Here is an 18,369-nt window from a genome sequence, read left to right as displayed (position 1 = left end):
TTGTCCACTAAAATAATGGACCTATGAAGCAGCACTTACTCCATATATTACTATTGATAGGTCTCTATTTGTAACAGTCACCAACACACTATATACTTTTGAACCAGTTGTAACATTATCCAATTCAAATATGACCATGCAGATCATTGTTGCAATCACTGTTGCAGGTTTGCAATAAATCTTGTACAAAGTGGGCCAAGTGAGTTGTCTATGAAAAGCTTATAATTCACTGCTTCTCATTATGCCATTGATAATGCATATATGATTTTTGTATTTGAAGTTGAGTATTAGCTATGTACTTGTATTTCAAATGTTTGCTTCTAAGAAACACCAACAGGAAGTTTGGCCAATGTATTGTGAAAGAACTATTCAAATCTAGCAGAAGTACTTTACTAACAAAGGACATTGGGAGGTGCAAAAATCCCGTCTGATAAGCTTTTCTGCTAATGTTCAGAGTAAAATGGAAGCAATGGCTTCTATGTGTAAAGAAACAATGCATGCCTGGACAGGTGACTTGCCCATCTGACTCCAAACACCACTTGGGAGGCACGTCTTGCACAGAAGGAACACTGAGATTCCACCCAAAGGCAGAGGATATAAAAGGCCCTGGAGATCATTCTGTTTTGTCTTCAGTCTTGCTTCTTACCTCTGGAGGAACTTTGCTACAAAATTAATCTCTGAACAAAGGACTGAATGACCCATCCAAGATGTGGATATACTCCAGAGGCTTGATTTAGGTCACCAGATTATTCCATTGTTGCTACAACCCTGAACCTAGCACTTTGCAAGTTTTTTATGTAAGTAATTCTTTTTAACAATTTTAACCTGCCCTTTCTTTCTTTTTAGGAATCAAACTTTAGATTTTTAGATGGTAAAGGATTAGCAACAATGTGATTTTTGAGTTATGAGCTGTGTTACAAATTGACCTTGGAATACGGCAGGTCCTTCGGGATCAGAAGCACCTTTTCATGTGATGAGTTTGGTTTTCATAAACTCTCAACTAGTGGTGATACAGGAGAACTGAAGTACCTGAGGGACTTGCCTGTAGACTCCTGGTTAACCAGTGTGGTGAATCAGAAGTTCTTTTTGTGACTGGTTTTGTGTGCCTTATAGTGGAGGAATCCCAGTCTTGAGCTATAGCAGGCTCTAAGCAGTTTTCCCTGAATTGATACTTAGTAGCGTCTCCCCCACCCCCCACCCAACAACCCTTTGTTATGCAAGTTATTTAGCTTGTCTATGCCTCTATTTCCCATGGACAAAAATAAGTATAAAAGCCCCTTTTTGTTTATAGCCATGAAAAAAACTACTTCAAAAATAAAAAAGGTAAAACATTTCAAGATCTGCTAAATAAGTGGTGAGAAATTTCTTATAAAATAGGATATAATCAGATTGCCTTCTCAGTTAGTCCTGCACCATCCCCACTGTCACACATATCTCTTCAGATGTTTCTAAGTGGCATGGCAGCTCTATCCAAGAGTTAGGCTAATTATATGTATTAGCCCCTTGTAAAAACAAAAAGGGAGGCATGACCTGGGGCTGATGGGACCTAGCCAAAAAAGAACACAGAAGGCCAGCCAGGCATGCTAGGTGTTAAGATGATGAAAAGTTCTCACATTTGGCCTAACTCCGCTCTCACTGACTTCAATGAGAAAGAGGCCAAGTTGAGTACTTTTGAAAATCCAATCTCATGCCTCTCAAGAGAGGAATTCCACATTGCATTTAACAAGACAGCACAGCTATGTATACAGCACTTTTCATACAGACTACTGTGAATCTGAGTTGATTGGTGACTTGACTGAAACAGGGCACTGCTGATTTACTATTTGCATGGTAACTCTTATGCAAAGAACAGAAGACAGCACTGTGTAAGAAGGCTGTTGAAAATATGCAAAAGTCTCTGCTATGTTTACACTACAAGATAATATCGAGTTTAAGTCAGTCATTTAGCCTGATTTTTCCAAGTGCCTGTCTTCACTGTAAATTCCATTAGCTTGAGTCATAGTGCACTCAAATTGACATATCAGTATCATAATATTGCAGTAACCTGACAGGTGTAGAGTTCAATTTCAATTTAAAATTCCACATGAAAGGTAGTGAGGAAGCACTAATGGAATTCGTTAGCATTCAGACACATCCCATATGTGCCCCACAATTCTCTGCACTGCCCTCTTCCAAACGCCACCGCTCTCAGGTGTAGAGGAATTAGGCAACAGGAAGACTGTTTCAATTCGGCACCTGGAAGACCCTGATTGTAGAGTCACGAGAGGCTAAAAAATCCTTTTTGTTTGTTAGTAGCACAGCTGTGGGGTCTGTGGTCCTTTATTATTTATGTGGTCTTGCTAGCTGCCTTATTTTTCCTGTGCTGCCTGGTGCCAGGCACTGGCCCCCTGCTGTACCATGTGGGAGCTAGGCTGTGGGGGGCGGGGGGTGGGGGAAAATGTGCTTGTCTGACAGGATGAGAAACTTCTTTTCAGCCATTTATATGTTGTCCCATCCCTCACACCACATCCTTTCCTTCCCCGAGAGGTGCCACGCAGTCTGGAACTTTCCCACACCCAGCCACATCACGTAGCCTGACCCTGAGCCAATAAAAGGACATGCTGCGCAAGGTGCCAGGCAGCTTGCACACAAGTAAAGGTCCTGCAGCTGGAAAGGGGAAGTCTCCCTGGTCAGTCACAATTTTTGGTCAATAGATGAAAGTACTTTGTCCCTAATGTGGCTGTCCTCTCTGAGGAAATCTGTGGATGGGCTTTAGCCAAAAGCCAAGGCGCTGGCTGTATCCACAAGTTTTTGGCCACCTAGGGGAAGTCTACCTCAGCGGTCATGATTTTTAGGGCTGGCTGTAGTAGGGGGTCTTTCAGCCTCCCAGGTGAAGTCCCCCTCAGTGGTAACAATTTTCAGGTGATGGCTGTAGCTTTCAGCCACCCCAGCCTTAACTATTTCAATGAAGGCAATGTAGTAACTATACAACTACCTCAGTTCTCAAAGTAAGGCTTGCAGCAAGGAATATTCTTGTTCTCAGGATCTTTTTTGGCAGGTCCAAACCTGGCTGTAGAATAGGGTCTTTTAGCCACCTGGGGGAAGTCTCCCAGGGCAGACACAATTTTTGGGGCTGGCTATAGTTTGGGGTCTTTTAGCCACCCTGAGCTGTAACTGCTTCAGTGATTCATTGCAGTTTCATTGTAGCGCTCATGTTCTGAGGGTCTTCTTTGCCAGAAGGTCTAAATCCAGATCCAAGCCTGCAAAGATCCAGTGCTTTTGCATCCCGTTTTCAAAAACCTGTCAGCTGGGAAACCCAAAACTTCTTTCTAATCATTTCTAAGTGCTTTATTCCCTTCCCTTCCCCTCAATTACAAAAAGAACTTCTCTTATAAAGGCAAGCCAGACCCCATCTAGAAAAAGGAATGTTTAACATGGTAGGGAAGAGAGGGGAATGAAATGTGGGAAGATGTCATCAGATACCTGCATCTACTTGCAGGACTTTTTTTTCCCCATGTTGCACCAGTGAAAGCCAGAATGCTACAAGGCTCAGGGAACTGTGGGATAGGTTCCCACAACTGCGGCAGAAGTTGATTTAAGCTACTTGTGTATGGCAGCATTAAGTTGATTTTGTGGGGAGGCATGTGGGAATGTGAGGATGTGCAAAATCAAGTTGATAAAACCCAGCATTAATAAATCCACGTTAAGAAAACTGGTTTTAGCTTGTGTAGATGCAGCCGCTGATTCCAAAAGCTTTAAAAGCAGTTTACATTAAGTAGCTTGTATTGCAATATGCTACATAAAGTTAAACAGATGAGTATTAAAAGGAAGTAAAGACCATGAATAACTTAAAATGTGTTCAGATACAATAATTACACAGAGAGCTAGCAGTGCTCTCCAGGAGTTAACTGTGAAATATCTGCTTACTCAAATTAAGAATGAAAAATACATTGCAGATGAACCCAGAAGCTGGGTTGATCTTGGTTAGCACACTACATAAAAGAGAACCTGTCTCAGACCTCTGTTCCTGCACTTAGATTTGATAAAAGTTCTATCGTTAAGTGTCAGATATTTTTGACTTGCATTGAGAATAGTTACTCAGGCACTTTTGCAAAATCCCACACCTTTAGTAAATAAGTTGCAGTCATCACATTTATACTGCTGTAAAGCTGCATAACTTAAAGTTATACCATTTTGCTTTAATTTCACTTTTTGCTTTGCAATGAAGTATGCCAAGAGAAGGCATTTTAAAAGCGTTCCACTCTGAAAAGTGGCAGTGTAAAACACGCACCTTGGTATTCAATTTCATGGTGTATTTAGAATTGTACCACCAGAATTTAATGACTAAAAAGAAGAATTTTTAATGCTTTTTTACTTTGATTAGCTTTGCACAGTCAGCACAATTAAGAGAATCCAGATTATATTTCCCTTTATGCAACACACTTTTTTTTTTTACTTCATGGCAATCAATACACCTGTGCAAACCCAGCGAAGGGAACAAGAGTTGCATATATCACCAGAGCATAATGTGGAGATGACTGAGGTCACTGAGGGCCTAATCTGGCATGCAGAATTTTTTAGCAATGATGGTATACAGTTAGGAATGAACCAAGGTCAAGAGTCTGGGGCCCTATTTTAATATGCTGGGCTGGCAGTCAAAGCACACACTTTCTTTTGGACACTTAGAAAGTGAACTTGTTTGCTATGAAATCATAAACGAAAGGTCTCTGCTCTCATTAGAGTGAATTTTCACAACAGAAATGCACTTAAATACCATGTACCTCAATTCTCTTCTTCAGGGTTAGTCTAACAAATCTGTAGCACTCTTCTACTCAAGTATTCTATTCAAGTATTTAATTAATTAATAATGAACAACACATTGCAGATGAACCCAAAATCTTGGTTGATCCTGGTTAGCACACTACATAAAAGAGAACCTGTCTCAGAGCTCTGTTCCTGCACTGAGATTTGATAAAAGCTCTATCAGAAAGTGTCAGATATATTTTTGACTTCCATTGAGAATAGTTACTCAGGCATTTTTGCAAAATCCCACACTTTTTGTAAATAACATGCAGTCATCACATTTATACTGCTTTAAAGCTGTAAAGTATTCAATTCTATTCAAATACATTTCCAGCCACAAATAAAACCAACCTGAAACAAACTCACTCTTTTACCATGAATTTAAAGTAGAATTACAATAGTGTCATCGCACACAGTTCAAAAATCTAACCCCAATGAATAAGAGACCAGAGAAAGCAAACCTCAAATATAGATGTTCCTGTGAATCGGCTTAGAGCAGCAAATTCAAGTATCAAGGTACCTGCACAAGCTGTACAGGTATCAGTTTCTGTTCCTGTTCGAGCTTCTGGACTTCTTAAACCAAATTTTAAATTAACCTAAAAGAAAGTAGAGATTGTATCTTTTCCGAGCTGCAAATGTATATATTCTCTCTCTCTCTCACACACACACACACCCACCCACCCCCGGCTGCGTTTACACTATTAAGTTGTTTGGAAAGACTTTTTGAAAGGAGGGGGCTCTGTCCAAAGATCCCCCAGAGTGTCTACACACAAAAAACATTCTTCCATAAGTAAATCGAAAAAACACAGAGCTCCCTTCAAAATCACTCTTCCTTTCTTGTTTCAGGAAGAACACCTTTTGTAATCATCTTTCAAAAGAAAATGTTTTTAGACACCCCACAGGGCCCTTCTTTCTAAAGAGCAGTTCTCATGGTGCCTGATTTTTTGATCCCTGGCCCATTCTTTTGAAATAGCAGGGGATGTATGGACACTCTCCCAAAGAACAGATCACTCTGTTGATCTGCTCTGTGGTGTGTGGATACTCTCTTTTGAAAGAAGTTCTTTTGGAAGAGATCTTTCAGAAAGGCTTCTTTCAAAAAAATCTCCATAGTGTAGACATAGCCCCAATGATGGGAGAGATAAGAAATTAACACTGTTCTCTGTTTGTTCTAATTAAAAAAAAAAAATCTAGTTGTGCATGATATTACATGATTCTTTTAATTCTACTGCCACAACAAAGGTAGGTTTGACAAAATTTTCAGAAATGCCTAAATCAATCACTTAGAAGTAGAGCTGAATGGGAAACTGCTTTACATTATATAAAGAAATTCAAGATTTCAAAAAATGTTCTTACTCTGCATCAGCTCAAAATAGAAACCTTTCAAAATTATTTATGGAAAAAATGAGAGAGAATACAATATATCCAGAGCACAGTAATAAGTGCACTTGCTTACAATATGTAAGATTTGGGTTCAAATCCCTGCTGTCTGATTCATTATAATTAACCAAGGAACTAAGTTTGCCATGTTTTAAGTTCATGTAATGAAAAATTAAAAATACAATTAAAAAAATCCAATTTAAACCCTATCAGTAACAGCCTTCACAGACTGGAAACTTTTTAAATAATGGCCAACTATGAAAATTAGGGGATTTTTTTGAGTTAAACCCAAAATACATGCTGAACAGTCCCAATTAACTTGGTTGTATAGGGTACATCAGTAAGTATTAAGAAACACTTGAGGGAAGTATTAACCCCATGAAAAGCCATTGTTTTTCCAAACTATTTAGTCATGCCTAGAGATGTAGGATACTAGTAGACTGATTTTGTAAGATTTCTGCCAACTCCAATCAGCCAGAATGATGCTTTTCCATGTTTTCTGCATCAAGCTTAGTTAATGCAAAACAAAATTTAAGAAATTAACCAGCATTGATCACAAAATATGAATTCATCTTTATTATTAAATATATGGAAAAGATAAGTACCTGTGATGTATACACCTGCAAATGAAGCTAATAAAAAGAGCTTTAAAAAGTTTAAAGGAGTTTTGTGTCACATGCCTTTGTTTAGCAAGGCACGTATTTAACTCACAAAAACTATTTTCTGATCCTGGATATAAAGAAAATTAATGCATAGTCTTTCACAAATAAGGTTCTCTCCTCTGTGAAGTAACCTCCTGAAATAGTAAAAAGCTTTTGCTTATTATGTGGGGTGATGTGGATTATAAAGCACTTACTCTTGGATAAGGAAGACCACTAGTAGTGTTAAAAGCAGGTAAAAGTTTGTAGCCCAGTTGTTTTGCCATGTGCAGAAGTTCACCACTGTACCATTGCATGTGTTCACCTTTTTCTTTCAGCATAATTGCCACAGAGTGCCCACCTAAAAGACCTCTAAACACAAGAAAATATATCCACATATATTTCATGTCAGTAAGTCACAGTAGTTCAATATTTTCTATCGTTTCTGACAAGCATTGTATAAACAATTGTGACGTGTATTTCAGAAGTACTGAACGCACACGATTGCAGCTGAAGTTAATGAAAGCTGGACGGGAGGGGGGCCACAATAATCAAGCACTTAATGGTTAGCGGGATATTTTTTTCCCCTGCAGGTAACAAACTTAAAGAGCGATGACCATATTATTAAGAATAAATTGTTCTTTGTACCATTTCACTGAATACATATAAAACACGCCAAATCAGCAGACTGCTGACATGCACGTTGAACCTCTCTAATCCGCAACATCCATAATCCAGCATGATTTTATAGTTAGCGACATGACCTCTTATCATGGTGGTGGCCAAGTTTCCTGTGGTCCCATAAAATTTGTTTCCAGCCACCAGTTCTGGCTCTCAGTGTTCTGTGCTGTTATTTACCTCTAATGTTCCCTAAAGGTCTGCTAAGAGTCCAGTAAGCAATGGAAGTGTTGGTAATGTGCTAGACAATATTGATCTTCTGTGGTCCTGCAAAGTCTCTCGTTCAGCACCAGTCAGGTCCCAAGGGTGCTGGATGAGAGAGGTTCAACCTGTAGACAATTAATCATGTACACAGACAAGACAGAGGTTATCATGAGCCTAATGGAGTGATGTTTATATAAGCCCAAAGTAATCAAATATTGATTGTCATTTAATTTTATGTGAAAACCTGAAAATGTAGTAGAGCTATCTGAATTCTTTAATATCTACAAATAAAGTTTTTCGAGGGAACCTGTCAGCATGTAAATTATTTTTTAAACCCAAACAGACGTGTTGTGTTTTTTATTCTCAGGAGTGAATCACATTTCAGAATTATCTCTTAGTCACAGGCTTAATACTCTTTATTGATTCAAAACCATAAGTAACTAAAACCCATGAAATTGCACAACTCATATTTTAGAGTAGAAAAATCTGACAGTGTTCTTTAAATGTTTGACAGCATAAACTTAGCTTGAAGGCCATGCCTAGGCTAGGAAAATAAGGTTTGATACACAGATTGTCAGCCAAATACATTTGACATCTATCATATCAGTTCCTTCATAGACATTTACAAGTTTTGCTACAATAGAAATTAAAGTCTGGTGATTCCACTGGATCACCATTCTCAGCATCAACTAAGATGGACGGAAACGCGTATTTGTATGTTAAGTGGAAAATGAAGGAAGCTACTTACTTACCCAAGGACTCTTATGTTAGTTTCGAACACTGATACAACTATATCATTATCTAAATTAACATCTTTTATCACATTTTTTACAGCATCTTCAAACTCTTTGGTTTTATTTAACACCTGGAAAACAAGAATAACAAATCATTTTAGGTTCTGATGCTCTGGAACAGATCTACTTCAAAAAACGGTAGTGTCGTCAGACATTCAAGTACAATATACAGTTCAACAAGTTTAAAACAGGAAATATTCAAGATGGCTCAAATTTCTTTTCTGCCTGACCATATCATATTCTGGTATGTTACGTAAATAGTTATCAACCTTTTTTTGCTATAGTGACATAACAGAATGACAGAAAAGTTCTCAACAGAAAATAATTCACTGAAAATGAGTTTGATGGTTACCCAGTTTTGCTCCTTTCTTTCTCTATATTGCATTGTAGTCAGCGTTTCCCCATAAAAAGTGGCAGTACCACCATCCTATTTTCTACTGCCTACATCTCAAATTTTAGTCCTTGAAATATGGAACTGAACTTCATAGTTCAGGCTCATCCCTGTTACTGGTCTGAAAATAAGTGAACTGATTTATGAATAATACAAATGCACACTCCGGGAATCAGAATGTGGCTAATACTCCCAGCAACCTGACTGCTCTTGTGAAACAGACAAACATATCCCAGGGCTTAAATCACAGCAAACTATGTGCTAAATTTTGCCTAAGAAACTTAAGAATGGCCATATTGTGCAAGATCAAAAGTCCATCTACTCCTGTATCCTGTCTTCCGACAGTAGTCAACGCTGGGTGCTTCAGAGGGAATGAACAGAAGAGGTGAAATCATCTATCCTGTCACCAGCTTCTGGCAACAAAGGCTAGGGACACTATCCCTGTGCTAAAGAAGGGCCCAAAAGACATCTTCTATAGTCTTCATATTCTTCTAGGTGATGAAGGAATAACTTTAATGGTGCAAGAGCTTATTTAATTGACTAAACATTCCACAAAATACAGGAATTTGATAAAGCTGCTGGATTTTAAATAGACTTGACAAGTTGCTTAACTAACTGGTCAAATAATATCAATTAACTGATTACCTGTTGATAGACAAATACTGTCAAATATTCTAGCAAGAATGCCTTGAGGAAGATGGAGCTCTACCTTTTTGACAGGATCATGGAGTCATTTGTGTTCAATTTTTCTATCTTCATTAGGTTAATTAAAGTAAGGCTTTTTATCGATAAATAAATAGAAGTACCTAAGGCTAAGCCTACTGGACACCACACAATCTGACATTTTTGTCACGATTCTAGTAAATTAGTGCTTTAAAATATCTGACCATTTTTTTACACCTGGCAGTTTTTCAATATGAAATCCTCCGCTACCAGACCAGCATGTGTGTGTTCTGTCAATATATTCCAAGCCCAAAAGTGTTCGTGGCCAAATTACTATAGGAAACACTGCTCTGGAGGGAATCTTTTTTGTTATTATTGTTACAGACAGTTGCTAATAGGTTTTCTGAAAGGAATTACCAACATAATTGAAACTGGCATAATTATACAGTGTTATTTTGTCATATAATATAAACAGAGTTTTGGAGAACTTTAAAATATTGTGGACAAAATTTTCAATTTTTTGTTGCAGTCAATAGACCGCAATGACTTCCTCTCTTCTCTGCATCCATGCAGAGGTCTGGGTTAGGGGTGCCCCAGGCTTGTCTCAGCACGGTTGGGAGGTAGGGTGGTGCAAGTGTCTGGGCTTACACTAGAATTTTAGCTCAATATAACTGTATCACTCAAAGGTGACATATATCCATCGTCTCATCTACAGGAAAGGATTTAAATTGACCTTACCACTTGTGTAAAGAGCATCGTGCAGAGACATGGGGTACCTACACTGGCACCCAATGGCACAAGTAGAGTCTGCACTGAAAATGTGCTGCTGTGAAGATGCAGTATTTTAAGTATAGACAAGCCCTCACATTGGTAGGAGAAGCAAATGTATGAGTTAAAGTTATAACATAGTGACAAACAACAAAATCAGCATTCAATTGGATGAAACAAGGCCAAAAACTGCCTTAGTATTTTTTAAAATCTATTCCAAATAACATCGCTGAGCATAAAGGTGTCCATTGTTTTCAGGCCTTTACAACAAAGTGTAGCTGATTTTTGATGGAATAGGTAAGTAAATTCTGTAAAGTCTCTTAATACTTCACTTTATTTCAGAAGAACAGAAGTCTAAAAGCCTGACTGGAGATAGATAAACACAGTTATTCATGAATGCAAACTGCAAAACAGATGAAACCTACCACAAGTGTGTCCAAGGTATCAATCAGTGTCAGTGAAAACCTATGAAATAAAATTTAGAACAGATCTGCAATTAAAATTCTGTATGTTTTTGATAAAAATTGTTTTTAACCCCAAAAATCTTAGAAACAATATGATGCAATCATCACAGACAACCTGTTAAAATATACTAGTTTTAAGTTATGGATATTCACTAGAAAGGTGTGAATGCTGATAATTAAGCCTATTTTTCTTTGAAGAGGCATTTTCAACTACTACTCACTAGAATAGGAGCAACAAAACAGCTTACACTTATGTAGGAGTCATTTTATCTTCTTGTTTTCAGTAATCTTTGAAAATGTTGACATTTAAAAAGTGGTGTATTAAACAACCCAGTAATCAAATACTCTGAAGAGCTAATACTGAACCCATACACATCTTTTTCAGCCACTCAGTTCAATGGTGGCCTTAGAAATACACTGATGCATCAGTGATTTCTCATAAGAAAAAAAATTTTACTATGTAAAATTATGTTAAACTATTATCTCATTTGATGAGGACTGGTGAATTTCTTTTTTCTTGATAAAGGAATAACTAGTCATCAATTAACTTGGTGGCAGGAGAGGAAAAAGTAGCTACAGAAATTATTAAATGCTGTTTTGTTCCCACCACCCTTCTCATTTATAAATTTAACACAATTGTGCATTTTTGTGCATCTAGAAACTTAAACAAGGGTTCTAAGTGTGCCTCAACTGAAGTATTAGTAGCAAAATGTGGTATATGAACAAGAAAATCTTAAGATAATCACTGCTTAAGATACTAACTTTCCCAGGGCATCATCTACATCCCCCCGACTTGGTTCCTGACCCCGAACCCGTCCACGACAAGTTAAAGGCATCAGTTCATCAGCTGGGTAGGCATGTTCCTGTAAGAACAAAACCAGAAGGTAAAGAGAGAGTACAATACAGTTTAATTAAGTCATTGCAACCTGTTGAAAGGAAACAGAATTGTGCTAACATTATGAAAGTCTATGTATCATCTGTCTGGATAAATTTAAACTCAATATAACATAGCAGCAGCTTCCTCTTCATGCTCAGTGGCTGACAACCGTTAGACCACATAAAAAAGTATTCACCATCAGGCATACAGTGCAATGCCCTTCTCCCAGTCCCAGAGAAACATATAGTTTTAATAAATGCTCATCTAGAACACTTGAGGTCCATCTTGTGTTTCCTGCAACACAATGCACAGGAGACTGTATTTCTGAGGTGGATAAGAGATACACCGTAAAATGGATAATAATTTTTCCTCCATTAAAGAACTGGCCTATCATCCAACATTAATGCAAAAAGTCTGAGATTGAAAACTTGCTCATTTTACAAAATGTGAAAATTAGCCACATTTTAGAGAATGGGGACAGAAAAGTTCACAGGTTAAGGATAACATTTTGAAAAGCATTTATGTTACTCATTTTGAATACAGTACACGTTACAATTAACCTGAAAAATTGATAAACTGTGAAGCAGACACAAATTCAAAATTAAGAGATCACTAGCTAAAACTGTGGAGAGAGCCAATGATCAAGTAATTTTGACAAACTACTTTCATTACAGAAAAGGAACATTACTCAGTCATACAACAGTAATGATCTAGATCTTGTAGACCAGTAAACTTTCTGAAAATTGAGGGAGTATATGCTATGGGGCCAAATGCTGTCATGAGTTATACTTCCCTCCAGTTCAGTTGAGATCAGTGGGGTAAAGAGGAGATATATCAAGGGCAAATTTGGTACACAAACTATACAGTTTTATATGTATGTCTTTAATTTATAAGAACACAGTGTGATAGATCAAACAGCCCTATCTGTCAGCATCAGGACCATAAATTAAGAACAGCACTGATACACTCGGCTTATAATTTAAAAAAAAAAAAAAAAAAAAAAAAAAGCACAGTGCTGCCAGAGCTGTCTGAGTGGGACCACTGACCCAAGGAGATAAGGACACATGAAAATGCACTTGTGTGTTGTAAGGGTGTGAAGAAATGCTCCTAGGTATTAGACTTGCTGATGAGGGAATAAAAAGCTATCTGACCTCCCAAATGGCACATATATAGTAAACTTTCATGTCTGTCATTCTATCATCTGGGACTCTCAAATAACCAGCATTTTAACCATAAGTAAATTGTAGTTACATTTTCCATTAGTAGAATACAGTGAAAGTAAATATAAATAAATACAGTATAAGTTTCCAGTGTACACTACTACTGTTTTGGTAAATAAAGTACTTTGCACACATTTGTTTCTTAATATCTAATCTTTTTTTTAGTGCTATGCATACCTCTCTATTATCCAGACTATTTGAATATCCAGCAATCTCCTAGTTCTGGGGCTACCAGATATGGAAGAGTTTACTGTATATGAAATAGCACAAAAGATATTCACCTGCATGCAAATATGAAATGTGAGCCTAATCCACTCAACATAAATCAAGAAACATTAACAGAAATATAAAATCAAAAACACTTCCAGCTGCCTATCTCAAAACATGCTGTTAAAAAAAAAAACACTTCACTTTCTTGTTATCTGTGTCGAGGTTGAAACACTAGTCTTTTTTTGAGTTAAACAGAGAATGTGACTTGTTTGTTTAATGCTCTAGTATACGTGGCAAATAAATATCCTTTTGACATTCATGCTTCCAGGATATCTGAAGGCACACTTCCTCTTAACCCAAAACTTTCTTGTCACAAACATAGAGGAGGTCTCTCTTAGCTTCACATTTACAGTAAGGCAAAGTAAAGCACAAATATCACAGCTAATTAAAGGATATTGTCCAAGGTTAGCCAATGCAGAGTACATAAATAAAAGCAATAGAGACAGAGTGAGGCATACTGAAAGCCAGACATTTTTATGTAAGCAAGTTACAAGTCACTAGAAATTTTTTCCATCCAAAGAAGTCACTTTCTAATCCCACTACTAGGCAATATAGAGAAGTGTCAGAATCTCAGCCAAAATCAACTACTTGATTTAAAAAAAGAAATCAAATAATTCTGTATCACTTCATAGCCTACATATGTTAACATGTTTAATTAAAAAGAAGTCTGAACAATAGCTTCTCTTCTGTGTTTTAATACCTTTGTTATTTATAAATGGCAAAGAATCTCAGTGTGTACATTATCTATTTATATATTTCATTAACTTTTAACTTCTTTGGAAGTTAAAGGGTTACATCATAACACTGAGCCATATTGGCAAGTTTCTCTCAAGGGACAGTGGCTTGCTGTGTGAGAGCAGGTGCAACTTATGAAAGAAAGATTGTGTGGTAATAAGAACTTGCATACCCAGCAGAGAAAATACAAGGATGAAAACAATTAAAATGTCAGTTAAAAGTGCATTCTTTACTAGACTAATATAGTGTAAGAATAATATGTATTTCAGGCCACTTCTCAACAACCAATTTTTTTTAGCATAACATGTCCTTCAGGGGTTTGGAGAAAACCTCCTATGGCTTTAGATTTTCATATGTGCAGTTGATGGGATCACCTGTTCTCCTAAAATGTTTACAATACTAATAATGCACTGAAATAGGATTCTTCTCATCAACATGTCCCCAGTAGAATATCTACATTTAAAATACAAACAATTATTTATTCTGGAACAGGACCAAACTAATAAATTAGGATACAACAAGATTGAACATGAGACTGTTTTGTTGTTTAGACAATGTGTAAAGACAACTGAAAGAAACCTAAAACTATTTTGACAACAACTATATGTCATGTATATAGTAACAAATTAATTACGTTACAATTGCCTGTTTAGCACCAGGTTGTAGAGTATGGGTCTGGTGGTACAGTTCTGTGTGGTTTTAGTTTTTTTTTAAGTAAAATGGACTTTGCGTGAGCAGCAGGCTGCAAGATCTACAGTAAACATATCATCACAAGACAAATATGAAGTTACATAATTAATGTTAAGCACACAAAGAGTAATCAAAGTTACCTTCACAAGTGTGTATACATACATATACACACACACACGCACAATATAAATTAAAGCAATAAAGACAGAACAAGGCAGAATGAAGGCCAACTTAGCCTCTCCAAACCCCTGAATGACATGTTTTGCTGATGAAAGTGGTAATGTAGAAATGGACTCTCTCTCTCTCTCTCTCTCTCTCTCTCTCTCTCTCACACACACACACACACACACACACACACACACTGCAAAAATCAGATCCTAGTGTCTGTATTAAAACATCTGCTTCCCCTTATTTTTTTAATGTTCCATAACAACACTTTTCATGTTCCATTTACCTTTATAAATATTTAAATTCTTAAAGATTCCTGTATTTCAAATCTGGAAGGGCAGAGGATCAAGCATAGGTTAAATAACCTGTTAAAATTTCCAACTACTGTTCTTGTGATCAAACATAGCTTCCATACATTCACATTTCATATGCAATCAGACATTTCAAAAGGAAATCTATTAGCTGCATATACAAACTTAAATTTCCTCTCCCCCCAGAGTTTCAGCAAGTGTTTTTTTCAATCTTCCAAGTTGATAACAGAACAGCTGACAAACGTAACACAAAATTTAATTAAGGTGTAAGCATAATTAAAGAAAAAAAGATATTTTACTTACCATGTAATTGCTATAAGCATGATCAAACATTTCCAACACTTGATTCCTAAGAAATGGAATATGAAAATGTTGAATTAATAATCAGTTTCACATTTTCTCTTCCACATGTCAAACTTTCAAATTTATAAGTATACTGTAGTTTAATATCTAGAGATTAATCAGCTGCCCATGAAAATACATGTTCATTTCATCTCTGGAACTTTGCCCAAGTAAAGTTGATGAGGTAAAACAACCAGCAGCAAGATGTTTCATGGTCAGTCTGGACCTCATGAAAGAGAGAGGAATGTAACTCTATCGAAAGCTAGTCCAAGAGTGGCAGGTGGTTTGCAAACTGACCCCAAACTGACCCCTGTGACACTAGTGCTATTCCAATTCTGGGCCTTATTTTTAATAAAGCATGTTAATGTCCCTTAAGTTGTTTTGCAATGATTTGTTCCTGGGAGTGTTCTACTCACGATGAGAAAAGAGCTACCAAGCAAAAAGACAACTTACCAGCGCAGTACAGTTTCAACTTTCATCATAGTTATTATATTGAAAAGACCAAGCAGGTTACAATATCCTTTACATTTTCTTGACTGGAACACAACTTCTCTCAATTCAGTCAATTTCACTCATTGCAAAAAAGAAAGCTGTCCCTTTGAAGTTAATATGCAATCAAGCATTTTACATTCCAAAATACCATGGCAAGATTCTGTTTTTCCCAGGCTACAGTTGGTGTGTTGTCAACTTGTCCCTGATATCCAAGAGCCCAGGAGCTTAAATTCCTAACTTTGCTAAACACTAAAAATCATGTTCGTAATGAAGATACTGGATGTTTGACCTTTTTACAACAATCTGTAAACCACTCCCCCCCCCCCCCCCACACACTTTTTGTTTTAGGACTACAGGGTATAAACGGGCCACTTCACATTAAATGGTCCCTTACAGCATACCCTAACTTCTTGGTCTTCTACTGTATTTAGTTGTAAATGCAGAGTGTCCTTCCTAGACCAGAGGAAGAGCTCTGTGTAGCTCAAAACCCTTGCCTTTCTCCCCAACAGAAGCTGATCCAATAAATGGTATCACCTCACCCCCCCTTGTCTATCTAAAACACTCCTCACTCAGTAAAACCCCAGGACACAGTTCTGTGTTCTTTCTGTAACAGTTGGTACCATCAACACCCAAACCTATTTTACATGTTAGTATTACAGTAAGTTACCAAGTGCCATATTTTCACTAAATTACAATCTTGGTAAGTAAAGAAAAAATGGCATCAATATTATTAAAAAATTTACACATTTGTAATATCTAAATAGTCGTCACAATTAAACATGTCACATATATAATCACTCTCACTCAATAACTGCTTCCTGTCTTAGTGGACTAATTTACTGGCACAAGATAGTTTTCTCCCTACTATTAGTAATGTTAATAAAGAGAAAGCTGAATTTTATTCTGATTTGGGCATCATCAACATTTGCGAAATTTCTTTTATTGCTATGGCTAATATAAGAGGCAAGAAGAACTCGGCTAGATTTTCAAACACCCACCTGGAGTTTACTGGCCTGGATGTCTTAAAAAAATTGTAACTCACCTAAAGAAGTGTACCGCAAAAGTAGGGAAAAGACTAAATAATACCCTTTTCTGTCATTTCACCAATTATAGCCAGATGATAGTCTCAATTCTTCAATTTAGCTGTGCAAATGAAATCCTAGGCTCACATAGTGAATTCCCCCCACATGACCCATGCAGATCCAGATATAAACTCTGAGCCTACTAGTGTTGTCCAATAATGATTTAGCGCATGAAAAGATTATAATTTTCCTCTTCCTGAAATGGACTGTATTCTCAGATCATTATCTAAAGAGGTCTCTGTGGAAGGTATAGTTTTTCCATATATTACCTACTGTTACCTAAAGTGCTCCACCCCAGACCCTTCAGTAAATAAGCATCTCTGAAAGAAAGGTGGCTTCTTTCCACCTCTGCAGCATTGCAAAGGCTACACAAACATCTGAAATCATACACAGTTCTGCCTGTACTGACAGCTCCTCGCTTGCCAATACATCAGATGGCATACAGAATATAACAAGTTAAACAACACACCTAAAAATGTAAACAGATCAGGGAAAGGAATTTAAGCCACTTGGGTGACCGTGTGAATAACGCTATTCTAGGGTATTTTTCAAGTCTTTGTAATGAACTCAGTGTTTTGAGATCTCTGAATGAAAGATCCAGTCAGAGCACATATTACAATTAAACATCTTTTCTCAAGCAATCACATAACTGCATAATGAAACCTCCTAAAGAAGCATCACAACACCCCTGTGAAATACTACTGAACTTTGACCACTTTTACCCAAAATTATGTACAATCACTGACACTGCAATCTTCACGACCACACAGTGACAACCACAAGAGGCACAAGATAACCTGATAAGCCAGCAGATGTGACTGGGACCGTCATACTCAAAAGACAGGTGTCCAAGGTCATCGAAGTGCACCTCTGAGGGGCTCAGAGCACCACGTTCAAGCAGATACAGCCAAACGTGGACATGTCACATAGGTCGCTGGCTGATGGTTCTGGGGATCGCCCCCCGCCACGGCCCAGAGCCATCCATGAGCGGAGGGGAGCTCGGGCACACCCACGTAGTTTTGGGAAGAACAGTGAGGCCCTGCAAGGCACAGCTCCGGGTCCCCACACACGGAGAGGTGGCAGCCGCAGGGTCAGGGGCCGGGCGCCTGCCGACGGCGCTGAGCACCGCAGTGGGTGTCAGCCCCCCAACACGCAGGGATGTCCCAGAAGACCCCTTCCCCCCCGCCCGCCGGGGCAGCGACGGCTGGAGCCGCTCAGGGCAGAGCGCGCACAACCCCCCCGCTGCCGCGCCGCTTACCCGAGCCGGTGCTTCTCCTCCCTGCTCATGGCTCCCGCGCCCGGGGCGGCTGCCAGCATCGAGGATGCGGAGAGAAGGCCCAGGGCCAGCAGCTTCCATCCCCCGCAGCGGGCTGCGGAGTCCCCGCTCCTCCCCTCACCGCCCGCAGCCCCGCTCATGGCAGCA

At 38.2% G+C, this 18,369-nt stretch overlaps 1 protein-coding gene across 1 annotated transcript in view; it reads right to left on the bottom strand.

Moving 5' to 3' along the window:
• The window catches only part of EDEM3 (ER degradation enhancing alpha-mannosidase like protein 3), a 40,790-nt gene extending 22,421 nt beyond the window's left edge, over positions 1-18,369 (bottom strand). Inside the window, exons 1-7 of the mRNA XM_075002446.1 lie at positions 18,205-18,369; positions 15,334-15,379; positions 11,522-11,622; positions 10,721-10,760; positions 8,432-8,544; positions 7,016-7,169; positions 5,244-5,378 (exon numbers count right to left, since the gene is read on the bottom strand). Of these exons, the coding sequence (XP_074858547.1) occupies positions 5,244-5,378; positions 7,016-7,169; positions 8,432-8,544; positions 10,721-10,760; positions 11,522-11,622; positions 15,334-15,379; positions 18,205-18,362 (747 nt within the window). The 5' untranslated portion in view covers positions 18,363-18,369. The remainder of the gene's footprint in view (positions 1-5,243; positions 5,379-7,015; positions 7,170-8,431; positions 8,545-10,720; positions 10,761-11,521; positions 11,623-15,333; positions 15,380-18,204) is intronic.

Source organism: Carettochelys insculpta, chromosome 9 (genome assembly GCF_033958435.1).
Source record: "Carettochelys insculpta isolate YL-2023 chromosome 9, ASM3395843v1, whole genome shotgun sequence".
NCBI classification, from domain to species: domain Eukaryota; kingdom Metazoa; phylum Chordata; order Testudines; family Carettochelyidae; genus Carettochelys; species Carettochelys insculpta.
Note: the sequence above shows the minus strand (reverse complement) of the source record. Positions and strands in the feature narration are given on the sequence as shown.